Raw genomic sequence first — 18,982 nt, 5'->3', positions numbered from 1 at the left:
AATTGGACAAACTAACATTACCATAAATAAAATGGTTGTTTTTTTTAATACTTTGTAGAGAATCCTTTGCAGACAATGACTGCCTGAAGTCTGGAAGCCATGGACATCACCAAACGCTGGGTTTCCTCCTTTGTGATGCTTTGCCAGGCCTTTACTTCAGTTGTTGCTTGTTTGTGGGTCTTTCTGCCTTAAGTTTTGTCTTAGATAAGTGATTTGCAGCTCGATCGGGTTAAGATCTGGTGATTGACTTGGCCATTGCAAAATATTCCACCACTTTGCCTTAAAAAAAGACTCCTGGGCTGCTTTCGCAGTATGTTTTGGGTGATTGGCCATCTGCACTGTGAAGCAACGTCCAATCAACCTTGCTGTATTTGGTTGAATCTGAGCAGAACGTATATCCCTGAACACTTCAGAATTCATCCGGCTGCTTTTGTCACATCATCAATAAACACAAGTGACCCAGTGCCTTTGGTGGCCATGCATGCCCATGCCATCACACTGCCTCCACCATGTTTTACAGAGGATGTGGTGTGCTTTGGATCATGAGTTGTTCCAAGCCTTCTCCATACTTTCTTCCTCCCATCATTCTGGTACAGGTTGTTCTTAGTTTCATCCTTCCAAAGAATGCTGTTCCAGAACTCGGCTGGCTTCTTTTAGATGTTGTTTGGCAAAGTCTACTCTGGCCTTTCCATTTGTGAGGCTGATTAATAGTTTGCACCTTGTGGCGAACCCTCTGTATTTGCTCTCGTGAAGTCTTCTCTTTATGGTGGACTTAGATACTGATTCACCTACTTCCAGGAGAGTGTTCTTGACTTGGGTAGTTGTTCTGAAGGAGTTTTTCTTCACCATGGAGAGGATTCTGCAATCATCCACCACTGTTGTCTTCCGTGGAAGTCCAGGCCTTTTGGAGTTCACGAGATCACCAGTGCTCTCTTTTTTTTCAAGGATGTACCAAACTGTTGATTTGGCCACTCATTACATTTTTCTATCTCCCTGATTTTTTCTCTTTTCTTTTTTTTCAGCCGAACGATGGTCTGTTTCACTTGCATTGAGAGCTCCTTTGACCTCATGTAGTGGGTTCACAGCAACAGCTTCCAAACGCAAATGCCTCACCTGGAATTCACTCGAGACATTTTGCCTGCTAATTGTTGATGGATTAACGTGGTAATAACCCATGCAGCCCATTAAATAGCTTTTGAGATAATTGTCCAATTACCTTTGGTCCCTTGAAAAAGAGGCAGTTACATATTAAAGAACTAATTCCTAAACCCTTCCTCAAATTAGGATGTGAATACCTTGAAATTAAAGCTGAGAGTCTGCACTTTAAGCCGATATTGATTACATAACTGTATATTTAATATGTTTTGGTAAACCGCTAAAATGCCAAAACTTGTGTCACTGTCCAAATAATTCTGGACCGAACTGTAGATGTGATCGGTAACACCAAATGCGCTGATAATAAAAATTTCAAAAGTGTACATGGCCTTTAAAATGTCATTTAGTCTCACCACTCCATGTGGTTTGAATTCTGCACAATCGTCCTGGTCTTTCTCTGCTTCGGTCTTCTTTACGAATGCTTCTCCTCTCTGCTGCTGGAACTATGGCTGTCTGCACGTTTCAGAGCCTTTAGACTGCACCATTCCTTTCAACCCAGTTGATCCACTGCTGGAGACAGAAAATGTTGGGACAGAAAAAAATATATAAAATACCATAAAATAGTAAAACACTTTTATTTTCTTTTAATATTAGACTTACAAGATATTAAGTTGTGTAACAGCACATCTCGATATTAAAAACTTCTCACGTGGTATCACAATGGCACCAGACCAGTTTTTCCTGCCCCCACTCCTGATTCCACTGCATACATTTAAAGGGAAGGTGTCATGAATTATTTTATTTTTTTATCATATTGCTTTTAATGTAATATTTTCAAAAATTTTATTAAATTGTGTTCTCATGTTTTACTTTTTTTATGTTTTATGACTTTTACATCTCTATGGGGGCTGGCATTTTTTTTTTCATCTCTGTATGTGTCGATTAACGACACATACAGAGATGGAATACGGCACAAACAACCCCATAGAGAATGTAAACGGGAGCCGTTCCATTTGCAGTTGCGTGTGCCGTCTGTGTGGGAACAGCGCATTCGCCGCTCCCACACAGACCAAAACTAAGCTCGTTCGTAGAGCGAAATCCGGCGCTATTTTCATGTGGACCGGAAGCCGCTGCCGGACAGTAAGATGACGACTTCCGGCCTTGGCTTCCGGCCATATGTTTAATGAAGCGAAGGCGCAAGGAAGAGGAGCGAAGACCAGCGGAGGCGGCGGCAGGAGCAGGTAATTTATGTTTGTGTGTATTATGTTCGTGTGTATTCTGTTTGTGTATTACTGTCTGCTGAGCCCTGTATCTAATCCTCCTACACTGTGCAGTCGCTCAGAAAATGGCGGCACACAGTGTAGGAGGTTTGAAGACATTCAAACCCTTCCTTCTCCTGGCACTAGCCAGAAGATGGGAGGCGGGGGGGGGGGTTGTGTGAGGACACTAGAGGAGAGTGTGTCCACCCCAAATTTGCAGCATACATCAATGAGGTTGCTTTACCACAGTGACCATGCTGCTATTTTGGGAACTGCTCCCTCTAGTGGCCAGCAGATGGAAATGTTATAAATTAGAATCTAATTTATGATATTTCCTGACTTGTGAAAAAATAAAAAAAAATAAAACCATGTGTAATCACTTAAATACGAATTGTTTAACTGAAAAAAAATAAAAGAATAATTTCTAGCGACACATTCCCTTTAAAGTACTCACAGGTAAAATTTCTAGGTCACTAGGTCAAACCAGCATAACAGCAAAAATGTAAACAATAAATATTGAATAACACATGTCTTGTTGGGAAATAAAATGACATTTCTTTTGGATATATTTATTGATTTAATTATGGTCTTTAACCGTTTTGCTACCAGAAAAAAGTTGTAAGGAATTTTTTTTAAATCATTGTTTTTATGTGTGTTTAAGCAACTCTTAAATCGACTTATATTAAAAATGTTTTGGACTTTTTAAGATATCCTGTATGCATAGAAGCTGTATTGTTCTGTCACAGCCCAGTCTTTCAGTTCATAACTTACACCGTAGTTGTGATCGTTGTTTGCCGGATCCTGTGTGTGAGATACATGCAGGATCAGCCTTCAGCTGAGCCATCAGTTGACTGACTGAATCGGCATTGAGGTTACGATACAGCTTCTTTGTATACAGGAAACATGGAAGCTGTATCTTAAAAAGTTAAAACATTTTTATAAATGTTTTATGTGTTTTTAAACAACTTTTATTAGTTATTTAAAAAAAAATCCTTTCAAAGGTGTACATATCCTTTATGGGGGGAAAATATAATTTAGAGGGGAAAGGCTAATTGGAATTCTGTCATTGTTCTTTGCATTCTGGGCTGATTTGAACAGCATTGTTTAAATATTTATTCTTTGAATTCTAGTATTAGCAACTAAACTAGACTTGTTTGAGTAAAATTTAGTTTGGCATTCCTATTTTACAACTCTTCAATATTTTTCAGACCCAACCCATGTTATTGGGATGTACCCAGATTTGTTGCCCTCTGACTACAAGAAACAGCTGCAGTACCCTAATCCAGTACCATTGCTCTCAGGAGCTGAACTAGAAAAAGCCAACCTAGCCCTTATAGATTATTTGACCCAGGTAAGCAGTCAATCCCTAAGATTACAAACTCCAGAACACCCACTAGCATGGAATAAAATACTTCTTTGTTTTGTACAACATCTCCTACAGTATCGGAAGCAAGAAAAAATATAAGGGGATTATATATGTATTTTTGTTTAAACTTTTTGTTTTGAGAGCATTAATATCTCTTAAAGGGGTTTTCCACGTTCTGACAACTGATGACCTATCCACTGGATAGGTCATGAGTATATGATTGGTGCGTGTCCAACACATGGACCCTGCACATATCCGCCACTTCGGCTGCCTCCGGGCACCGGACGATATTGCCGGAAGCAGATGGCGCCGGTCAAAGCATAGCGGCCGAGTGAATAGGAGCAGAGCTGCAGTTCTGATGAATGGCCTCTATGCAGTGGTCAGAGTCATCTGCTTCCGGCTCCAACTACTACATACTATTCCAAACATCCGGTGCACGGAGGCAGCTGGAGTGGCGGATTGGTGCGGGGTCCGGGTGTCGGACACGCACCGATCACATACTGATGACTTATCCGGTGGATAGGTCATCAGTTGTCAGAAAGTGGAAAATCCCTTTAACCCTATTACAAACTGGGAAGGGGGAGATTAGTGCCTAGATGGAAATTGCACTTTTTGGAATTCTGCATTTTAGAGGTGCTTTTTTTATTTATTTTTTTACCCCAACATTATTTGTTTTTGGTTTTGTTGAGAGATACATATGGATGATCATCATCCAAGTACAGACTTTTTCTTTGGTGAAGGCACAAAAGCAGATAGGGCCGTGGTAGAACAGACTAAACATGGTGGCTGGGGGTAAAATTTTTATTTTAAGGGTGTTATATTCTGCATGAGAGGAAAGTATTCATAAATGAGCTCCTGACAACCATTCAAAATGAATTTTTACGTCGGATGTCTAATATTGGTGCGTTTTGGTTTAAGAAAGGTGTGCAGTCCTTCGGAGGGAGAGGGCATTTTTTAATTTTTTTTACATTTGACACTTTTTTTTTTTTTACTATGGTACAACCATAGGACACTGAGTTAAGGAGTGGATAGTGCTTTTAAAGACAGTACGTAAATTCATGGGCTTCTGACACAGGGACAATATCATTAGCCAGTTAACTTCAAGGTGTGGTTCAAAGGGGTTAACATTAAATAACTTTTAAATAAGTTCCTCGCCATGTTTCATGCATTACCCAACAAGATTGTATTTATTTAAAGCGCAAATCCCACTTTATGCTCATGCCAATCCACAGTTCTTTTTGCTTCATTTTAGTCGTAGCTCGGCGTAGCTATAAAGTCGTTACGGGTTGGTTTTAGTCATATACATAGCGAGTCCTCTAGAGCGACACAGAATTTCCTGTGATAAGCAGTAAAATTTCACCATTACTACGAATCACGGGCAACTTCAATGTTTTCCTATGGGAGAGAAAATTGGAAAAAATTTATGCATTTGTATTGGCAATTGCCAGCCACTCTGTGGAGCCCAAGCCTTGATATTTTTACTTATTTTACATAACTAACGTATGAATATTTTGTCTGGATCTCTTGATAAACTGACAGAAAAGAAGTCACCTGGTTAAGAAGCTGAATGACACTGATCATCATTCTACAACATCCCCCCTTATGGAAGGAACACCAACCATCAAATCAAAAAAGAAGCTTCTACAAATTATAGACACCACTCTTCTAAAGTGTTACCTGCATGTAAGTTTCTACCATATGAATGTTCCTGTTTAACATTATGTTGTCAAATTTCGTATTCTGGAGACTTTGTCTATACGTATTTGTAGAATTTCACTGTCATGTCTATTAAATAGCAGTACTAAGTGTTCTAGTGGCACCACTGTTTGAGAGCTGCTAACTGATAGCTTTTATTCTTAAGCGCTGCCCACAAGTTCTCTTCACATGGACTATGGAAGCTGTGAAGCGAAGTTTGGGTAAGCTGTACAGTCAAGAAGAGCAAATAAAGAAACAGAATTATGAGGCTGCTCAAATAAAATCAGTGTGCTGCAATGGTGAGGGTATTTGGTAATTTTTACAAATACAGTCAAATTTGAATATTAAACCCATGCGCTGCTAAAAGCTTCCATTAATGACAGAATATAGTCAATACAAGCGGTCACATATTGCTCCTTTTCTTTCGTTTCACACAATGTAAGTTAAACCAATGCGTTTCAATGGAGATCAGACCTACACTCAACTGGTTTATACTTAAACCTTGTGCGTGTTCACTGAGAAAGTTAATAGACCACAATGGTGTAAAACCGCACAACAAAGCCCACTTCCAATGTATTGTACTCCCAATTTGCGCAAAAAAAGCCATATCAAAAATCCATAATGGACAAGATTGGCTTATACCATCAAACTCGAGTTTTGCCTATCTCCTCTTTCGGGGTGTGATCTTTTTCTGCGCTCTGTCTTATTTATACAAGTGTAAAAAGGTGGTAGATTCACAGAATAATATCAAATAATATAAATCCATTTGTAAAAGGGTCACTAGGGTTTTTCCTAGTTTTCCCTCCTTTTTCCTTTTACCCTTTTTTTCCATTTTATTAACCCCTTAAGGACACAACCTTTTTTTGCCTAATGGACCAGGCCATTTTTTTTTCAAATTTGACATGTCACTCTATGTGGTAATAATAACTTTGGAATGCTTTTATTTTTTCAAGCGATTCTGAGATTGTTTTCTCGTGACACATTGTACTTTAAGTTAGTGGTAAAATTTGGTTGATGCATTCAGTGTTTGTTTGTGAAAAACACCAAAATTGAGAGAAAGTTTACAAAAATGTAGCATTTTTCTAAAATTAAATGTATCTGCTTGTAAGACAGATAGTAATACCACACAAAATACTTATTAGTTAACATTTACCACATGTCTACTTTATGTTGGCATCGTTTTTTTAAACATTCTTTTATTTTTAACCAGAGAAACGCAACTCCAATATTTATTGCCCAGATTCTGCAGTTTTTATAAATATCCCATATGTGGCCTTAGTATGCTAATGGACTGAAGCACAGGCCTCAGAAGCAAAGGAGCACCTAATAGATTTTGTGACCTCCTTTTTATTAGAATATATTTTAGACACTGTTAGGTTTGAAGAGGTCTTGTGGTGCTAAATTTTTTTCCAATAAAACGTCGAAATGTAAACATTTTACAGGATCTAAAGGAGAAAAAGCACCCCAACATTTGTAAAGTAATTTATCTTGAGTACAGCAATAGCCCATATGTGGTCATAAACTGCTGTTTGGACACACGACAGGGCTCAGAAGAGAAGGAGCGCCATTTGACTTTTGGAGCTCAAATTTAGCTAGAATAGTTTGTGGAGGCCATGTTGCATGTGCAAAGCTCCTTAGGGACCAAAACCGTGGAATCACCCCAAAAGTTACCCCATTTTGGAAACCACCCCTCAAGGAAATTATTTTGAAGGATAGTGCGCATTTTGACCCCACTGTTTTTTTTGAATAGATTATTGGAAGTAGGCCATGAAAATGAAAATCTAAGTTTCCAGTAAAATGTATGTAAAGTTCATTTTTTTTTTTGCATTTCCCCAAGGACTAAAGGAGAAAAAGGACCCAAACATTTGCCAAGCACGGCAATACCCCATATGATGTAATAAACTGCAGTTTGGACACACAGCAGGGCTTAGAAGGGATAGAGCGCTATTTGACATTCAGATTTTGCTGGATTGTTGTTCGGGTGCCATGTCGCTTTGCAAGGCCCCTGAGGGGCCAAAACAGTGGAATCACCCGAAATGTGACCCCATTTAGGAAATTACACCCCTCAAGGAACTGATCTAGGGGTAAAGTTAGCATTTTGACCCCATGGGTTTTTTTGCAGAAATTATTGGAAGTAGGCAGTGAAAATAAAAATCAAATTTTTTTTTTCCAATAAAATGTAGATTTAGCTCTACTTTTTTTCATTTTCACAATTGATAAAGGAGAAAAAGCACCCTAACATTTTTAAAGAAATTTATCTTGAAAATGGCAATACCCCAAATGTGGTAATAAACTGCTGTTTGAACACACACAAGGCTTAGAAGGGCAGGACTGCTATTTGACATTCAGATTTTGCTGGATTGGTTTGTGGCGGCATTTGCAAAGCCCCTGAGAGACCAAAACAGTGGAAACACCCCAAAAGTGACCCTATTTGGGAACCTATACCCCTCAAGGAACTTATCTAGTGGTATAGTGAGCATTTTGACCCAACAGAGTTTTTTGCCGTATTTAATGGTATTTCAATATATTATTTGGGGGGCATATGTAATCTGTGAAAAGCAAGTCAGAGTATATTAAAAGGGTACATAAATAATGAAATTAATAATCAATAAATGTGTGGTACACCTTGATTCATCCTTTATGCACAGGCCAGGTTTTTCAGGGCAGGTGTCACACTGATAATTGGTGACCTTTCTTATCCCCCTTTTGGAACACACTCTGCACCTTTTTTGGAATCTTTCCTTCTTTCCAACTTGGGGAATTATTCCGAGGTAAATGTTGCCCTGGTACAATACAGGCGCCTCTTGCTTTCAGCAGATGTGCTTGGGCCTTCCCCTTCCTGGTTTTCAAACACAAGTGCCTTGATGATTACCCATGGAAAATAAAGGAATGACCCTCCCGACCTGCACATTGGAATAGCACGTAAGCGTTATACAATGCCATCTGTACCATGTGCACAGCCACCTTTTTGTACCCCACCCTTTTTCCGCATGGCACTATACGGCTTCAGCACTTGATCTGAGAGATCAACCTTTCGCATGTACTTATTATAGCCCACCGTGTATTGTGGTCAAGAGAAGGACATCCGTCTTATTGTTCGTCAAGTATAAGGACATGTTCTGCATACTTCCCTGCTCTCACCCCTTCTGACACGCTGACCAAGCAGTGTTTTAGAAAGACCTCTCTGTTTTTTTGCACCCGGTGCCGCATGCTGCAGTATTTCTGGTGGAGAGGCTGTTGAATAGTTGAATGCTGATGTAGAAGTTATCCACGTAAAGGTGGTAACCCTGGTCCATCCAAAATTATTAATGACTGGCCTGATTTTGAATAGGCGGTCATATGTGGGGTCATCACGGTGCGGGCACTGTGAATTGTCATTTATAATGCAAAAATTTAGGAATAGTTTCAAAGCGTGTCCAGGGCATTGCCATGTGGTAAATTGGGGTATTGTAGAAAACATCTGTACTCCTGTATTGCCAGATCTGTGGCTTCTTTACTAGCCCCATATTCAGCACAGGGCCCCAAAATTTTAGCATCTCCGCTGCATCTACGGGAGTCCACCTGTGGTGTCTAGCATATGATGACGTCGGGTTCTGGACAATAAATTGGTCGGACCACTATTAAATTCATACAATCCTCATTAAAAAAAATCTAATTCTGTGAGGCTTTCAGTCTCAAAATGAGTTTCTGAGCTGCCTATGAAATCAGGGATCTGAGGCTCATAATTCTCAGGGGAGGGAGGGTGATCCACACGGGATCACTCATCTGGGGGGTTGCCTCAGCTGCTTTCCTGGGTCGCCTTTCCTCTTCTCCCTCGCTGACCGAATCAGTGTAAGGGGCCAGGAGGGCGTATTCCTCCTCTGCCGAATATACCCTTTTGGATGATTGGGATTTTTTTATTAGGGGGGTGTGTATGTCTTGAACACGTGTATTACTGACACTATTTTTACACAGGGGTTTGTGTGTGTTGTGCTTTCACACGTATATATTTAAAAAAATTTGAAGACTAAAAAAAGAATAAAAAAGTAAAATAAACGTTCAGAAAAAAAATGGAGTATAGAAAATTTACTGAACAAACTTTAGTAGAAAAGAATTACGGTAATATAAAACGAAAGGATTTCCAGACTACCAGACACTAACTAAAATTTAGTGATGCTGAATCTGCAATGCTATATATCAGTGCTAAAAAAGTATAGTATAAAAATTTATACTGCCGTAAATTTACACTAAAACTATAAAGCTACGCTATGTAAAATTTAGTGAACGGGCTTCAGTAGAAAAAAACTGAACGTCCATCACTAACGAACGCTAAATCTGCAACGCTATATATTAGTGCTAAACGAACTGTAGCATAAAAATTATATAGATGTGGGATATATAATATATATATATATATATATATATATATATATATATTGTGAGGGTTTAGCATCCGGAGAGGTTGGTACAGCGGTTTCTTTGTAGCCAGAGACAGGGACACCGTGCATTAAAAGTCATAACAGGGCTTTGCCTGTGTTTTTATTCTTGTCAAAGAAACAGCCTCTTGTACAACAAGGCAAAATACAAAATAAATCCTGCTCGTCTGAGCACTAACTAAACAAGATATTATCTAACTATACCAAGTGCCTTCCTACCAGGCACTGGACACAAAGTAACACAGGTCTTTACTCACATAGAATACGGGCTACTCCAGCCTTAGTAGTCTCCAGTCTGAGTCAGGGGTGAGACTCACACACACTGTGTCTGCACATTTTTATACACAGGCTACAGGTGCAGCTAATTGAGCAGCAGCCTTGTCCTACAAACAGAGATGGACTAGGGATTGGGGAACCCGCCCTGCTCTTCTCCAATCCAACTCCCGGCCCTTTTTTCCGGCTTTTCCTTAAGCCGAGATTGGAAAGCTAGAGCTTTCTATTGCAAGAACTACTCATTCCCTGGAGCCTAGGATACATATGACAGGATTCTAGGGGAAATGTACCTTCCCTCACTGACTTTACCTGTCACTGTCTCACATACCCTCTTCCTCTGTTCGAGCCCGTGGGATCGGACACATTTAGCTACAAGGCAGTGTGTCCTAGACAAAGCGTCAGCATTGCCCTGCAGTTTTCCTGCTCTGTGTTCCACAGTATATTTGAAGTTCTGCAAAGTAAGAAACCACCGTGTAACTCTTGCATTTCTCTCTTTAGCTTGACACATCCACGTAAGAGGAGAGTGGTCTGTAACCAACCTAAACAGACGACCCAATAAATAATATCTCAGGGACTCAAGTGCCCACTTACTTGCCAAGCACTCCCGTTCAACTATGCTATAGTTTCTCTCAGCCGGGGTAAGTTTTCTGCTCAAATAGGTCACAGGATGTTCCTCACCACCCACCTCTTGTGACAGAACTGCTCCGAGCCCCACATTAGAAGCATCAGTTTGGACAACAAACTCCTTTTTGAAGTCAGGAGTGACTAAGACTGGTTGGTTACACAGGGCCAGTTTCAACTCTTGAAAGGCGCTTTCAGCCTTCGTGTCCCACTTGACCATGACAGACTTACTTCCCTTGGTAAGATCTGTCAGGGGCGCTGCTGTGCTGGCAAAGTTTGGAATGAACCTGCGGTAATAACCTACAATTCCTAGAAAAGCTCTGACCTGCTTTTTGGTTGAGGGCTGGGGCCAGTTTTGGATAGCCTCAACTTTGTTGACCTGTGGCTTTATCACCCCTCTCCCAATTATGTACCCTAGATACCGTGCTTCCTCCAAGCCTAAGGAACATTTCTTTGGGTTTGCTGTTAACCCCGCGGCTCTGAGGGAGTTTAGTACTGCTTGTACTTTTGGTAAGTGGCTTTCCCAGTCATCACTAAAGATTATAATGTCGTCCAGATATGCCGAAGCATACCGACGATGGGGTTTGAGGACTATGTCCATTAACCTTTGAAAGGTCGCTGGAGCCCCATGTAGCCCAAATGGTAAACCAATATATTGAAACAGACCATCCGGGGTGATGAACGCAGTTTTCTCTTTGGCGCCCTCCGTGAGGGGTACTTGCCAATAGCCTTTGGTTAAATCAAGTGTTGAAAAATACCTTGAATGGCCCAGTCTCTCTATTAACTCGTCAACTCTTGGCATTGGGTATGCGTCAAACTTTGACATCTCATTTAACTTGCGGAAGTCGTTACAGAAACGCAATGACCCATCTGGTTTCGGAATCAATACAATGGGACTTGACCATTCACTTTTTGACTCTTCAATAATCCCAAGGTCTAGCATTTTCTTGACCTCCTCAGATATGGCTTGTCTACGAGCTTCAGGGACTCTGTAGGGTTTCAAGTGGACCCGAACCTGAGGCTCGGTCACAATGTCATGTTTTATTATACTGGTCTGTTGGGCAGTTCTGAAAACACGTCTGTGTTTCTCTGCACAAACTCTTTTGTCTCCTGTTTCTGTGGCTTTGTGAGGGATTCTGACACATACACATCTGGGTTAGGACTATAGGGGGTCCTTACTGCCACGAGGGTCTCTCTTTCTTTCCATGGCTTAATTAAGTTTACATGGTATAACTGCACTGTCTTCCTTTTACCTGGTTGGTAAACTTTATATTTTACATCCCCCACCTTTTCAATTATCTCATACGGCCCTTGCCATCTAGCAAGAAATTTGCTTTCTACGGTTGGCACTAAGACCAACACTCGATCACCAGAGTTAAAATTTCTAACTTTAGCAGTTCGGTTATACACCCTGCTCTGAGCATCCTGAGCTTGCTCCAAGTGTTCCTTAACTATTGGCATGACCGCAGCGATTCGGTCTTGCATCAACATGACATGCTCAATTACACTCCTATAAGGTGTGGACTCTTGCTCCCAGGTTTCCTTGGCTATGTCCAGGAAACCACGGGGTGGTCTGCCGTATACAAGTTCGAAAAGAGAAAACCCTGTGGATGATTGAGGAACTTCACGTACGTTATCTATCCGATACAGCAAATCCTGGTTAACCGCCATGTGTGGAAACACCTTATCAGCCCCTGGATGTTGAGGCACTCCATTTAATACCTTTAGTATTTTCCCTGGCTTTTACCAATGTGGGATCGCTAAGTTGAGCGGTCCCAAATTTGTTACGTGATACATTTAACTCTGGTATCTCAGAAATTTCCTCCTGCTCATCTGTTTCACCAGCAAAAACAGCCAGAGGAAATTTATCAGGCTCAGTGGTCACCCCTACTGCTGGCACCTCAGCATCTTCGTTAAAGGGTTCTGGGCTAATCACAGCGCACACATTAATACCATCATTAACATTTACAGTGGAGGTTACATCTTTCTTCCTCCACAAGTCCCAGAACACTGGGAAGTCTCTCCCCAGGATCACACTGTGCATCAGGGACTTGACCACACCCACTTCATGGCAAGCGGTTCCACAGGAAGTCTCTAGAGCGACCAAAGCGGTGGGGTATTCTTTAGTGTCCCCATGTATGCACAGGACCCCTATACTATGTCCGCTGAATGTTCCAGGGTCTATCAGGCTGGCATGCACTAGGGTAACCAGACTCCAGGAATCCAGCAAGGCACTCACAGTACACCCTTCCACTTTTACGACACACATTTGTTGCTCAGTCTCGTAAACAGTCTCAGCAGAACAAACAGGACGTGCAAAAAAGGATATTCGCCTTGCTGCATCACACTCCATTGGCTCAGTAGTCAGGGGACAATTGGCAGCAATATGCCCAGGTCCATAACACCGCCAGCACTGTATGCGGCCCCGGTCCCCAACTTGAGACCCTGGTCTGGCCTTCAGTGTCTCTCTGGGATTTCTTCCCTCCGTCTGCTCCCCTTCTGAGCCACCTCCCTTAAAGACATTTCTCACCCCTCTAGTAAATGTAACAGTCTTACTGGGTGCTCCGCACGATTTGCTGTTCCTGGGGTTAGAACATCCAGGTGGTACTTCTTGGAGTAGATCCTGAGTAGCTCTGTACCTTTCAATCAGGTTCACCAGCTGTTCCGCATCTGTAGGATCTCCTTGACCGACTCAACGCTGAACCTTCGGTGGTAAGGAGCGGATGTATTTGTCAAGCACCACTCTCTATACGATCTGCGCAGGGGTTGATTCCTCTGGCTGTAGCCATTTCCTTGCAAGATGGACAAGATCATACATTTGTGATCGCGCAGGTAGGTCTTCCACGAAAGTCCAGTTGTGCACCCGTCAAGCACGCACATTCATATTAACACCCAGACGGGCAAGGATCTCACCCTTCAGCTTGGAGTAATCCTTGGCATCCTGCTCATTGAGATCAAAGTACGCCTTTTGCGGCTCTCCGGTTAGGAAAGGTGCCACCACTGCTGCCCAATGATCTGAAGGTAACTTCTCTCATTCTGCCACTCGCTCAAACACCATGAGATAGGCCTCAACGTCGTCGGTGGATGTCATCTTCTGCAGAGATGTCTGTACCGCTGCACGAGTCGTTTGGCGCAAACCATGAGGCCCCGCTGACCTCTCCACTGAGGCCTGAATTTGGTCTTGCAAATAGCGATTAATTTGCTGTTGTTCTTTTAAGGCCAGTCTGTGGGCTTCACCCAGCAGAATATTGGTTTCAGCCTGTGCACGCATGGCTTCCTCATGCACCATTCGCTGAGTCGCGCTGGCTTCTTGCAGAGCTGTGCTTATCTTCCCCTGGTTGATATTAGCCTGAATCGGCTGTTTAAGTATTTCATCCATTTTATTGGCTCTTTTAGCCCTGTTGCCGCCTTCACCCAAGACATACACTTCCAAGCACTCTCGGGGAGAAAAAATTGTGTTGTTGCCCCTAGCAACGATTTTCCACTTGGAGCAGCAAAAGTCCTTTTAAATAGGTGTATGTCTCTTTAAGACCGTGCCCGCATAGGCCACCATATGTGAGGGTTTAGCATCAGGAGAGGTTGGTACAGCGGTTTCTTTGTAGCCAGAGACAGGGACACCGTGCATTAAAAGTCATAACAGGGCTTTGCCTGTGTTTTTATTCTTGTCAAAGAAACAGCCTCTTGTACAACAAGGCAAAATACAAAATAAATCCTGCTCGTCTGAGCACTAACTAAACAAGATATTATCTAACTATACCAAGTGCCTTCCTACCAGGCACTGGACACAAAGTAACACAGGTCTTTACTCACATAGAATACAGGCTACTCCAGCCTTAGTAGTCTCCAGTCTGAGTCAGGGGTGAGACTCACACACACTGTGTCTGCACCTTTTTATACACAGGCTACAGGTGCAGCTAATTGAGCAGCAGCCTTGTCCTACAAACAGAGATGGACTAGGGATTGGGGAACCCGCCCTGCTCTTCTCCAATCCAACTCCAGGCCCTTTTTCCGGCTTTTCTTTAAGCCGAGATTGGAAAGCTAGAGCTTTCTATTGCAAGAACTACTCATTCCCTGGAGCCTAGGATACATATGACAGGATTCTAGGGGAAATGTACCTTCCCTCAATGACTTTACCTGTCACTGTCTCACAATATATATATATATATATATATATATATAGCAAACAAGAAAGCAGCAGCACTCACACAGAATCAATCGATTAGGTGCCCAGCAAAACGTCCCGATCCTCGGACGTGTATTGGTATATAAAGAAAGAAGATTTGCAGCACTCCAATGTGAAAAAAATGGTGGTTTATTCAATCCAAGAACAACAGCAACGTTTCAATCCTACAATAGGATCTTTATCAAGCCTAGTGACACATCTACTACAAGAAACTAATATAGGGTTGAGACTACTTAACATAATTAGTCTCATTATGATACAATCAAGTATACAGTGTTGTAAAACTCATATAATGCATGTTATAAGGTATCATTACAAAACACAAACATGATACAGAAAGTGCAAATGTGTATATATAACAGTGTAAGTGGCAGTGTACAGTGACACAAACGTTAAAAACAACTGATTACAACATAATCATTTATGCCTCAGTGGTGTTAGAAACAATCGTCATAGCCCCACTCACCAACCAGAACTTCAGATACATCAGATGAATCGTTTAGTATGTAAATTCGTTGTAGCAAACCGCTGCACACCTAAAGTCATTAGACTTTAATACATGCGTATAAAGCCAAGAGACGGAAATGAATCATCGATCAGTGGCGAGACGCATCGGACGCATCAAAGTGATGTAATGCGTGTCGATGCGTTCCACTGAACTAGTCATGTGTGAAGCGGCTTCATAGGTTGCTAAGCAACTGATGCAACTATGTAACGGATAACTCGTAACACGGCTGTGTTAGACAAAAAGTCTATATTGTAACCAAAACAAGTAAATTAATCAATGCTCCTCATGGTAAGGAATGGAGATATTAAATTAGGATTACAATATTATGTTATTATATCAACTTCTTATGAATGATCCACACGTTGGCACAGAGAGCTCTGTCCGCAATTAAGTATTCAGAGCGTCCTTATACCTAGGGTTTTAGGAACCACATAGCATCGTCTTCACGTGCATAGGATATCCCATCCCCCTCATCCGTGTAACGGACCAAGATTGTCGTATCAGCGACACCCTTTCTCATAAAGTATATGTATATGTATTTTCACTTTTTCAAAAATAAATCTTTTATATATAAATATCTCTACATCACTTAACACCACAATAGGAGACTCGAAAAAATTCAACAAATAATAAATATCTTTATTGATATCATAAGACAAGATGAATATAGCACAGCCGTGTCAGATATTCCCAATATCATAATTTTACTATTAAAAATAAAAATAGAGATTCCGAAATTCTGTTGGGAGTGGTATTTCGATCTAGAAAAATACAAAAATATAAAAATTAGTATTGATCACATATTGACAAGAAATTCATCATGAGAAATGCAAATACTAGTGTGTCATCATTCTTTATACTAAGGAGGACATCAAAGAACCAAAGGAGAGAGATGTGAGGGAGTCATACAGCTAACCTATCCACAGCAAATTCAATGTTAAGTCCAAAAGGTTTCAATGTATTTAATTGGAATATCCACCTCAACTCTTTTTTATGTAATATCACATGACGGTCGCCGCCTAATTGTAGTGTAGGGACATGGTCCAGGATCATAAATCTCAGATCCCTTTCATTGTGACCATATTCCGAAAAGTGCTTAGACACTGGTAAGTCAAGTTTCTTTTTACGTATCGAGAAACGATGATTATTTAACCGGATTTTAAAAGCGCAAGTTGTCTCCCCTACATATAGGAGACCACAGGGACACCATAACACATATATGACCCAATCCGAATCACAAGTGAAATTGTGTCTAATTTTAAATTGTTGTCCAGTAACTGGATGTTTAAAAGAATCACCCTTGCACATCAACGTGCAGTTAACACATCTGTAACACGGAATATTACCCGGTTTCAGAGGTTTAAAGATTGATTGTGATATTTTCTTTTGTCCTGATACTCTGGTTCTCACCAGTCTATCACGAAGATTTTGTGAACGTCTATATGACATAAGAGGATTATTATTCAATTCATCAATGTGTCCAAAGCTCTTGCTAATAATTGGCCAATGTCTGTTCATAATCTTAGAGATATCCCCACTTATATCATTATAAGTTGAAATGAATGGAATACGTTTCCGTTTTCCACCCACTGGAGCTGTTTTAGGTTGTAGCAAGCTGTCCCTCGCTATATTGTTAATCTTATTTCTATGTGTATACAGTAGTGCTTTAGGGTAGCCTCTGTGTAGAAAATTGCCCATCATAATATCTAGAGATGTATCGAGATCTTCCTGTCTGTCAGTGTTGCGTTTGGCCCTAATCATCTGGCTATAGGGCAAGGACCTGACCATATTCCTCGGATGACAACTGTCAAATCGTAGTAAAGTATTGCGGTCAGTCTCTTTGGTATACATTTTGGTTCTTAATGTATTGTTATCAATCAATACTGTAACATCCAAAAATTGAATCTTGTCCACAGAGTGTGTCATAGTAAACTGAATATCCTCATCCAAGGAATTAAGAAATTGATGAAAATCAGTTAGTGTAGTGACAGAATCAGTCCAAATGAGGAAGATGTCGTCTATGTAACGCCACCACCTCAAAACATGTGAGAAGTGGTGGGATACATAGACTGACATCTCCTCAATATTATCCATAAAGATATTGGCATACGTGGGAGCCATATTGGATCCCATGGCCGTCCCTTTCAATTGAATATAATAACTATCCTTAAAAAGAAAATAGTTAGAAGTCAGAATAAGTTCTACCAATGACATAATGAACTCGCATGAATTATTATCATAGTTAGAAGTCATCAATTTCCGTCTTACAGCATCAAGCCCTTTAACATGACTAATAGAAGTGTAAAGAGAGGTGACATCAAAAGAGACCAAAATGGATCCCTCTGGTAGGTCCACTGATCTTAGTTTTTGCAAAAAATCTGTGGTATCCCTGATATAAGATTTAGAGTTGATGGCAAAATTTCTCAACACTTTATCCACAAAGATAGAGATATTACTCATTAATGAACCCCGGCCAGATACAATGGGGCGGCCTGGGGGGTTCATTAAATCCTTGTGGATTTTTGGTAATAAATACAGACAAGGAGTCACAGGAGATTCAACCATAAGAAATTTATATAACTTCTGATCTATTATGTCTTCATCTAACGCTGTCTTGGTAAGTAAGGCAATCTTATTTGTGATGTCATGTTTAGGATCATTTTTCAATAATCTATATACATTTGTATCGGATAGTTGTCTATAACATTCCCTCATATACATGTCCGAATCCATAACCACGATTGCTCCACCTTTGTCAGCAGGTTTTATGGTGAGGTCGTGGTTATGGATCAGCTCATCCAATGCCACCATATCAAAAGTAGTCCTATTTGGCTGTTTAAAAATTATATATACACCCGTGTGTGTGTGAATATATATATGTGTGTGTGTGTGTACATATATATATATATATATATGTGTGTGTGTGTATATATATATATGTGTGTGTGTGTGTATATATATATATATATATATATATATGTGTGTGTGTATATATATATGTGTGTGTGTGTGTGTGTGTGTGTGTGTGTGTAAATATATATATATATATATATATATATATATATATATATATATACACTACCATTCAAAAGTTTAGGGTCACTTAGAAATCCTTATTTTTTAAAGAAAAGCACAGTTTTTTTCAATGAAGATAACATTAAATTAATCAAAAATACACTCTATACATTGTTAATGTGCTAAATGACTATTCTAGCTGCAAACGTCTGGTTTTTAATGCAATATCTACATAGGTGTATAGAGGCCCATTTCCAGCAACAATCACTCCAGTGTTCTAATGGTACATTGTGTTTGCTAACTGTGTTAGAAGGCTAATGGATGATTAGAAAACACTTGAAAACCGTTGTGCAATTATGTTAGCACCGCTGTAAACGTTTTTGCTGTTTAGAGGAGCTATAAAACTGACCTTCCTTTGAGCTAGTTGAGAATCTGGAGCATTACATTTGTGGGTTCGATTAAACTCAAAATGGCTAGAAAAAGAGAGCTTTCATGTGAAACTCGACAGTCTATTCTTGTTCTTAGGAATGAAGGCTATTCAATGCGAGAAAT

At 40.4% G+C, this 18,982-nt stretch overlaps 1 protein-coding gene across 4 annotated transcripts in view; it reads left to right on the top strand.

Moving 5' to 3' along the window:
- The window catches only part of VPS39 (VPS39 subunit of HOPS complex), a 449,085-nt gene that overhangs the window by 206,661 nt on the left and 223,442 nt on the right, over positions 1–18,982 (top strand). For all 4 annotated transcript variants that reach the window (XM_075844598.1, XM_075844597.1, XM_075844599.1 and 1 more), the window contains 2 exons: positions 3,563–3,705; positions 5,260–5,403. In XM_075844598.1, the coding sequence (XP_075700713.1) occupies positions 3,563–3,705; positions 5,260–5,403 (287 nt within the window). The remainder of the gene's footprint in view (positions 1–3,562; positions 3,706–5,259; positions 5,404–18,982) is intronic.

Source organism: Rhinoderma darwinii, chromosome 12, assembly GCF_050947455.1.
Source record: "Rhinoderma darwinii isolate aRhiDar2 chromosome 12, aRhiDar2.hap1, whole genome shotgun sequence".
NCBI lineage: Eukaryota > Metazoa > Chordata > Amphibia > Anura > Rhinodermatidae > Rhinoderma > Rhinoderma darwinii.
The sequence above is the reverse complement of the archived record's forward strand: the minus strand, read 5'-3'. Positions and strand labels throughout refer to the sequence as shown.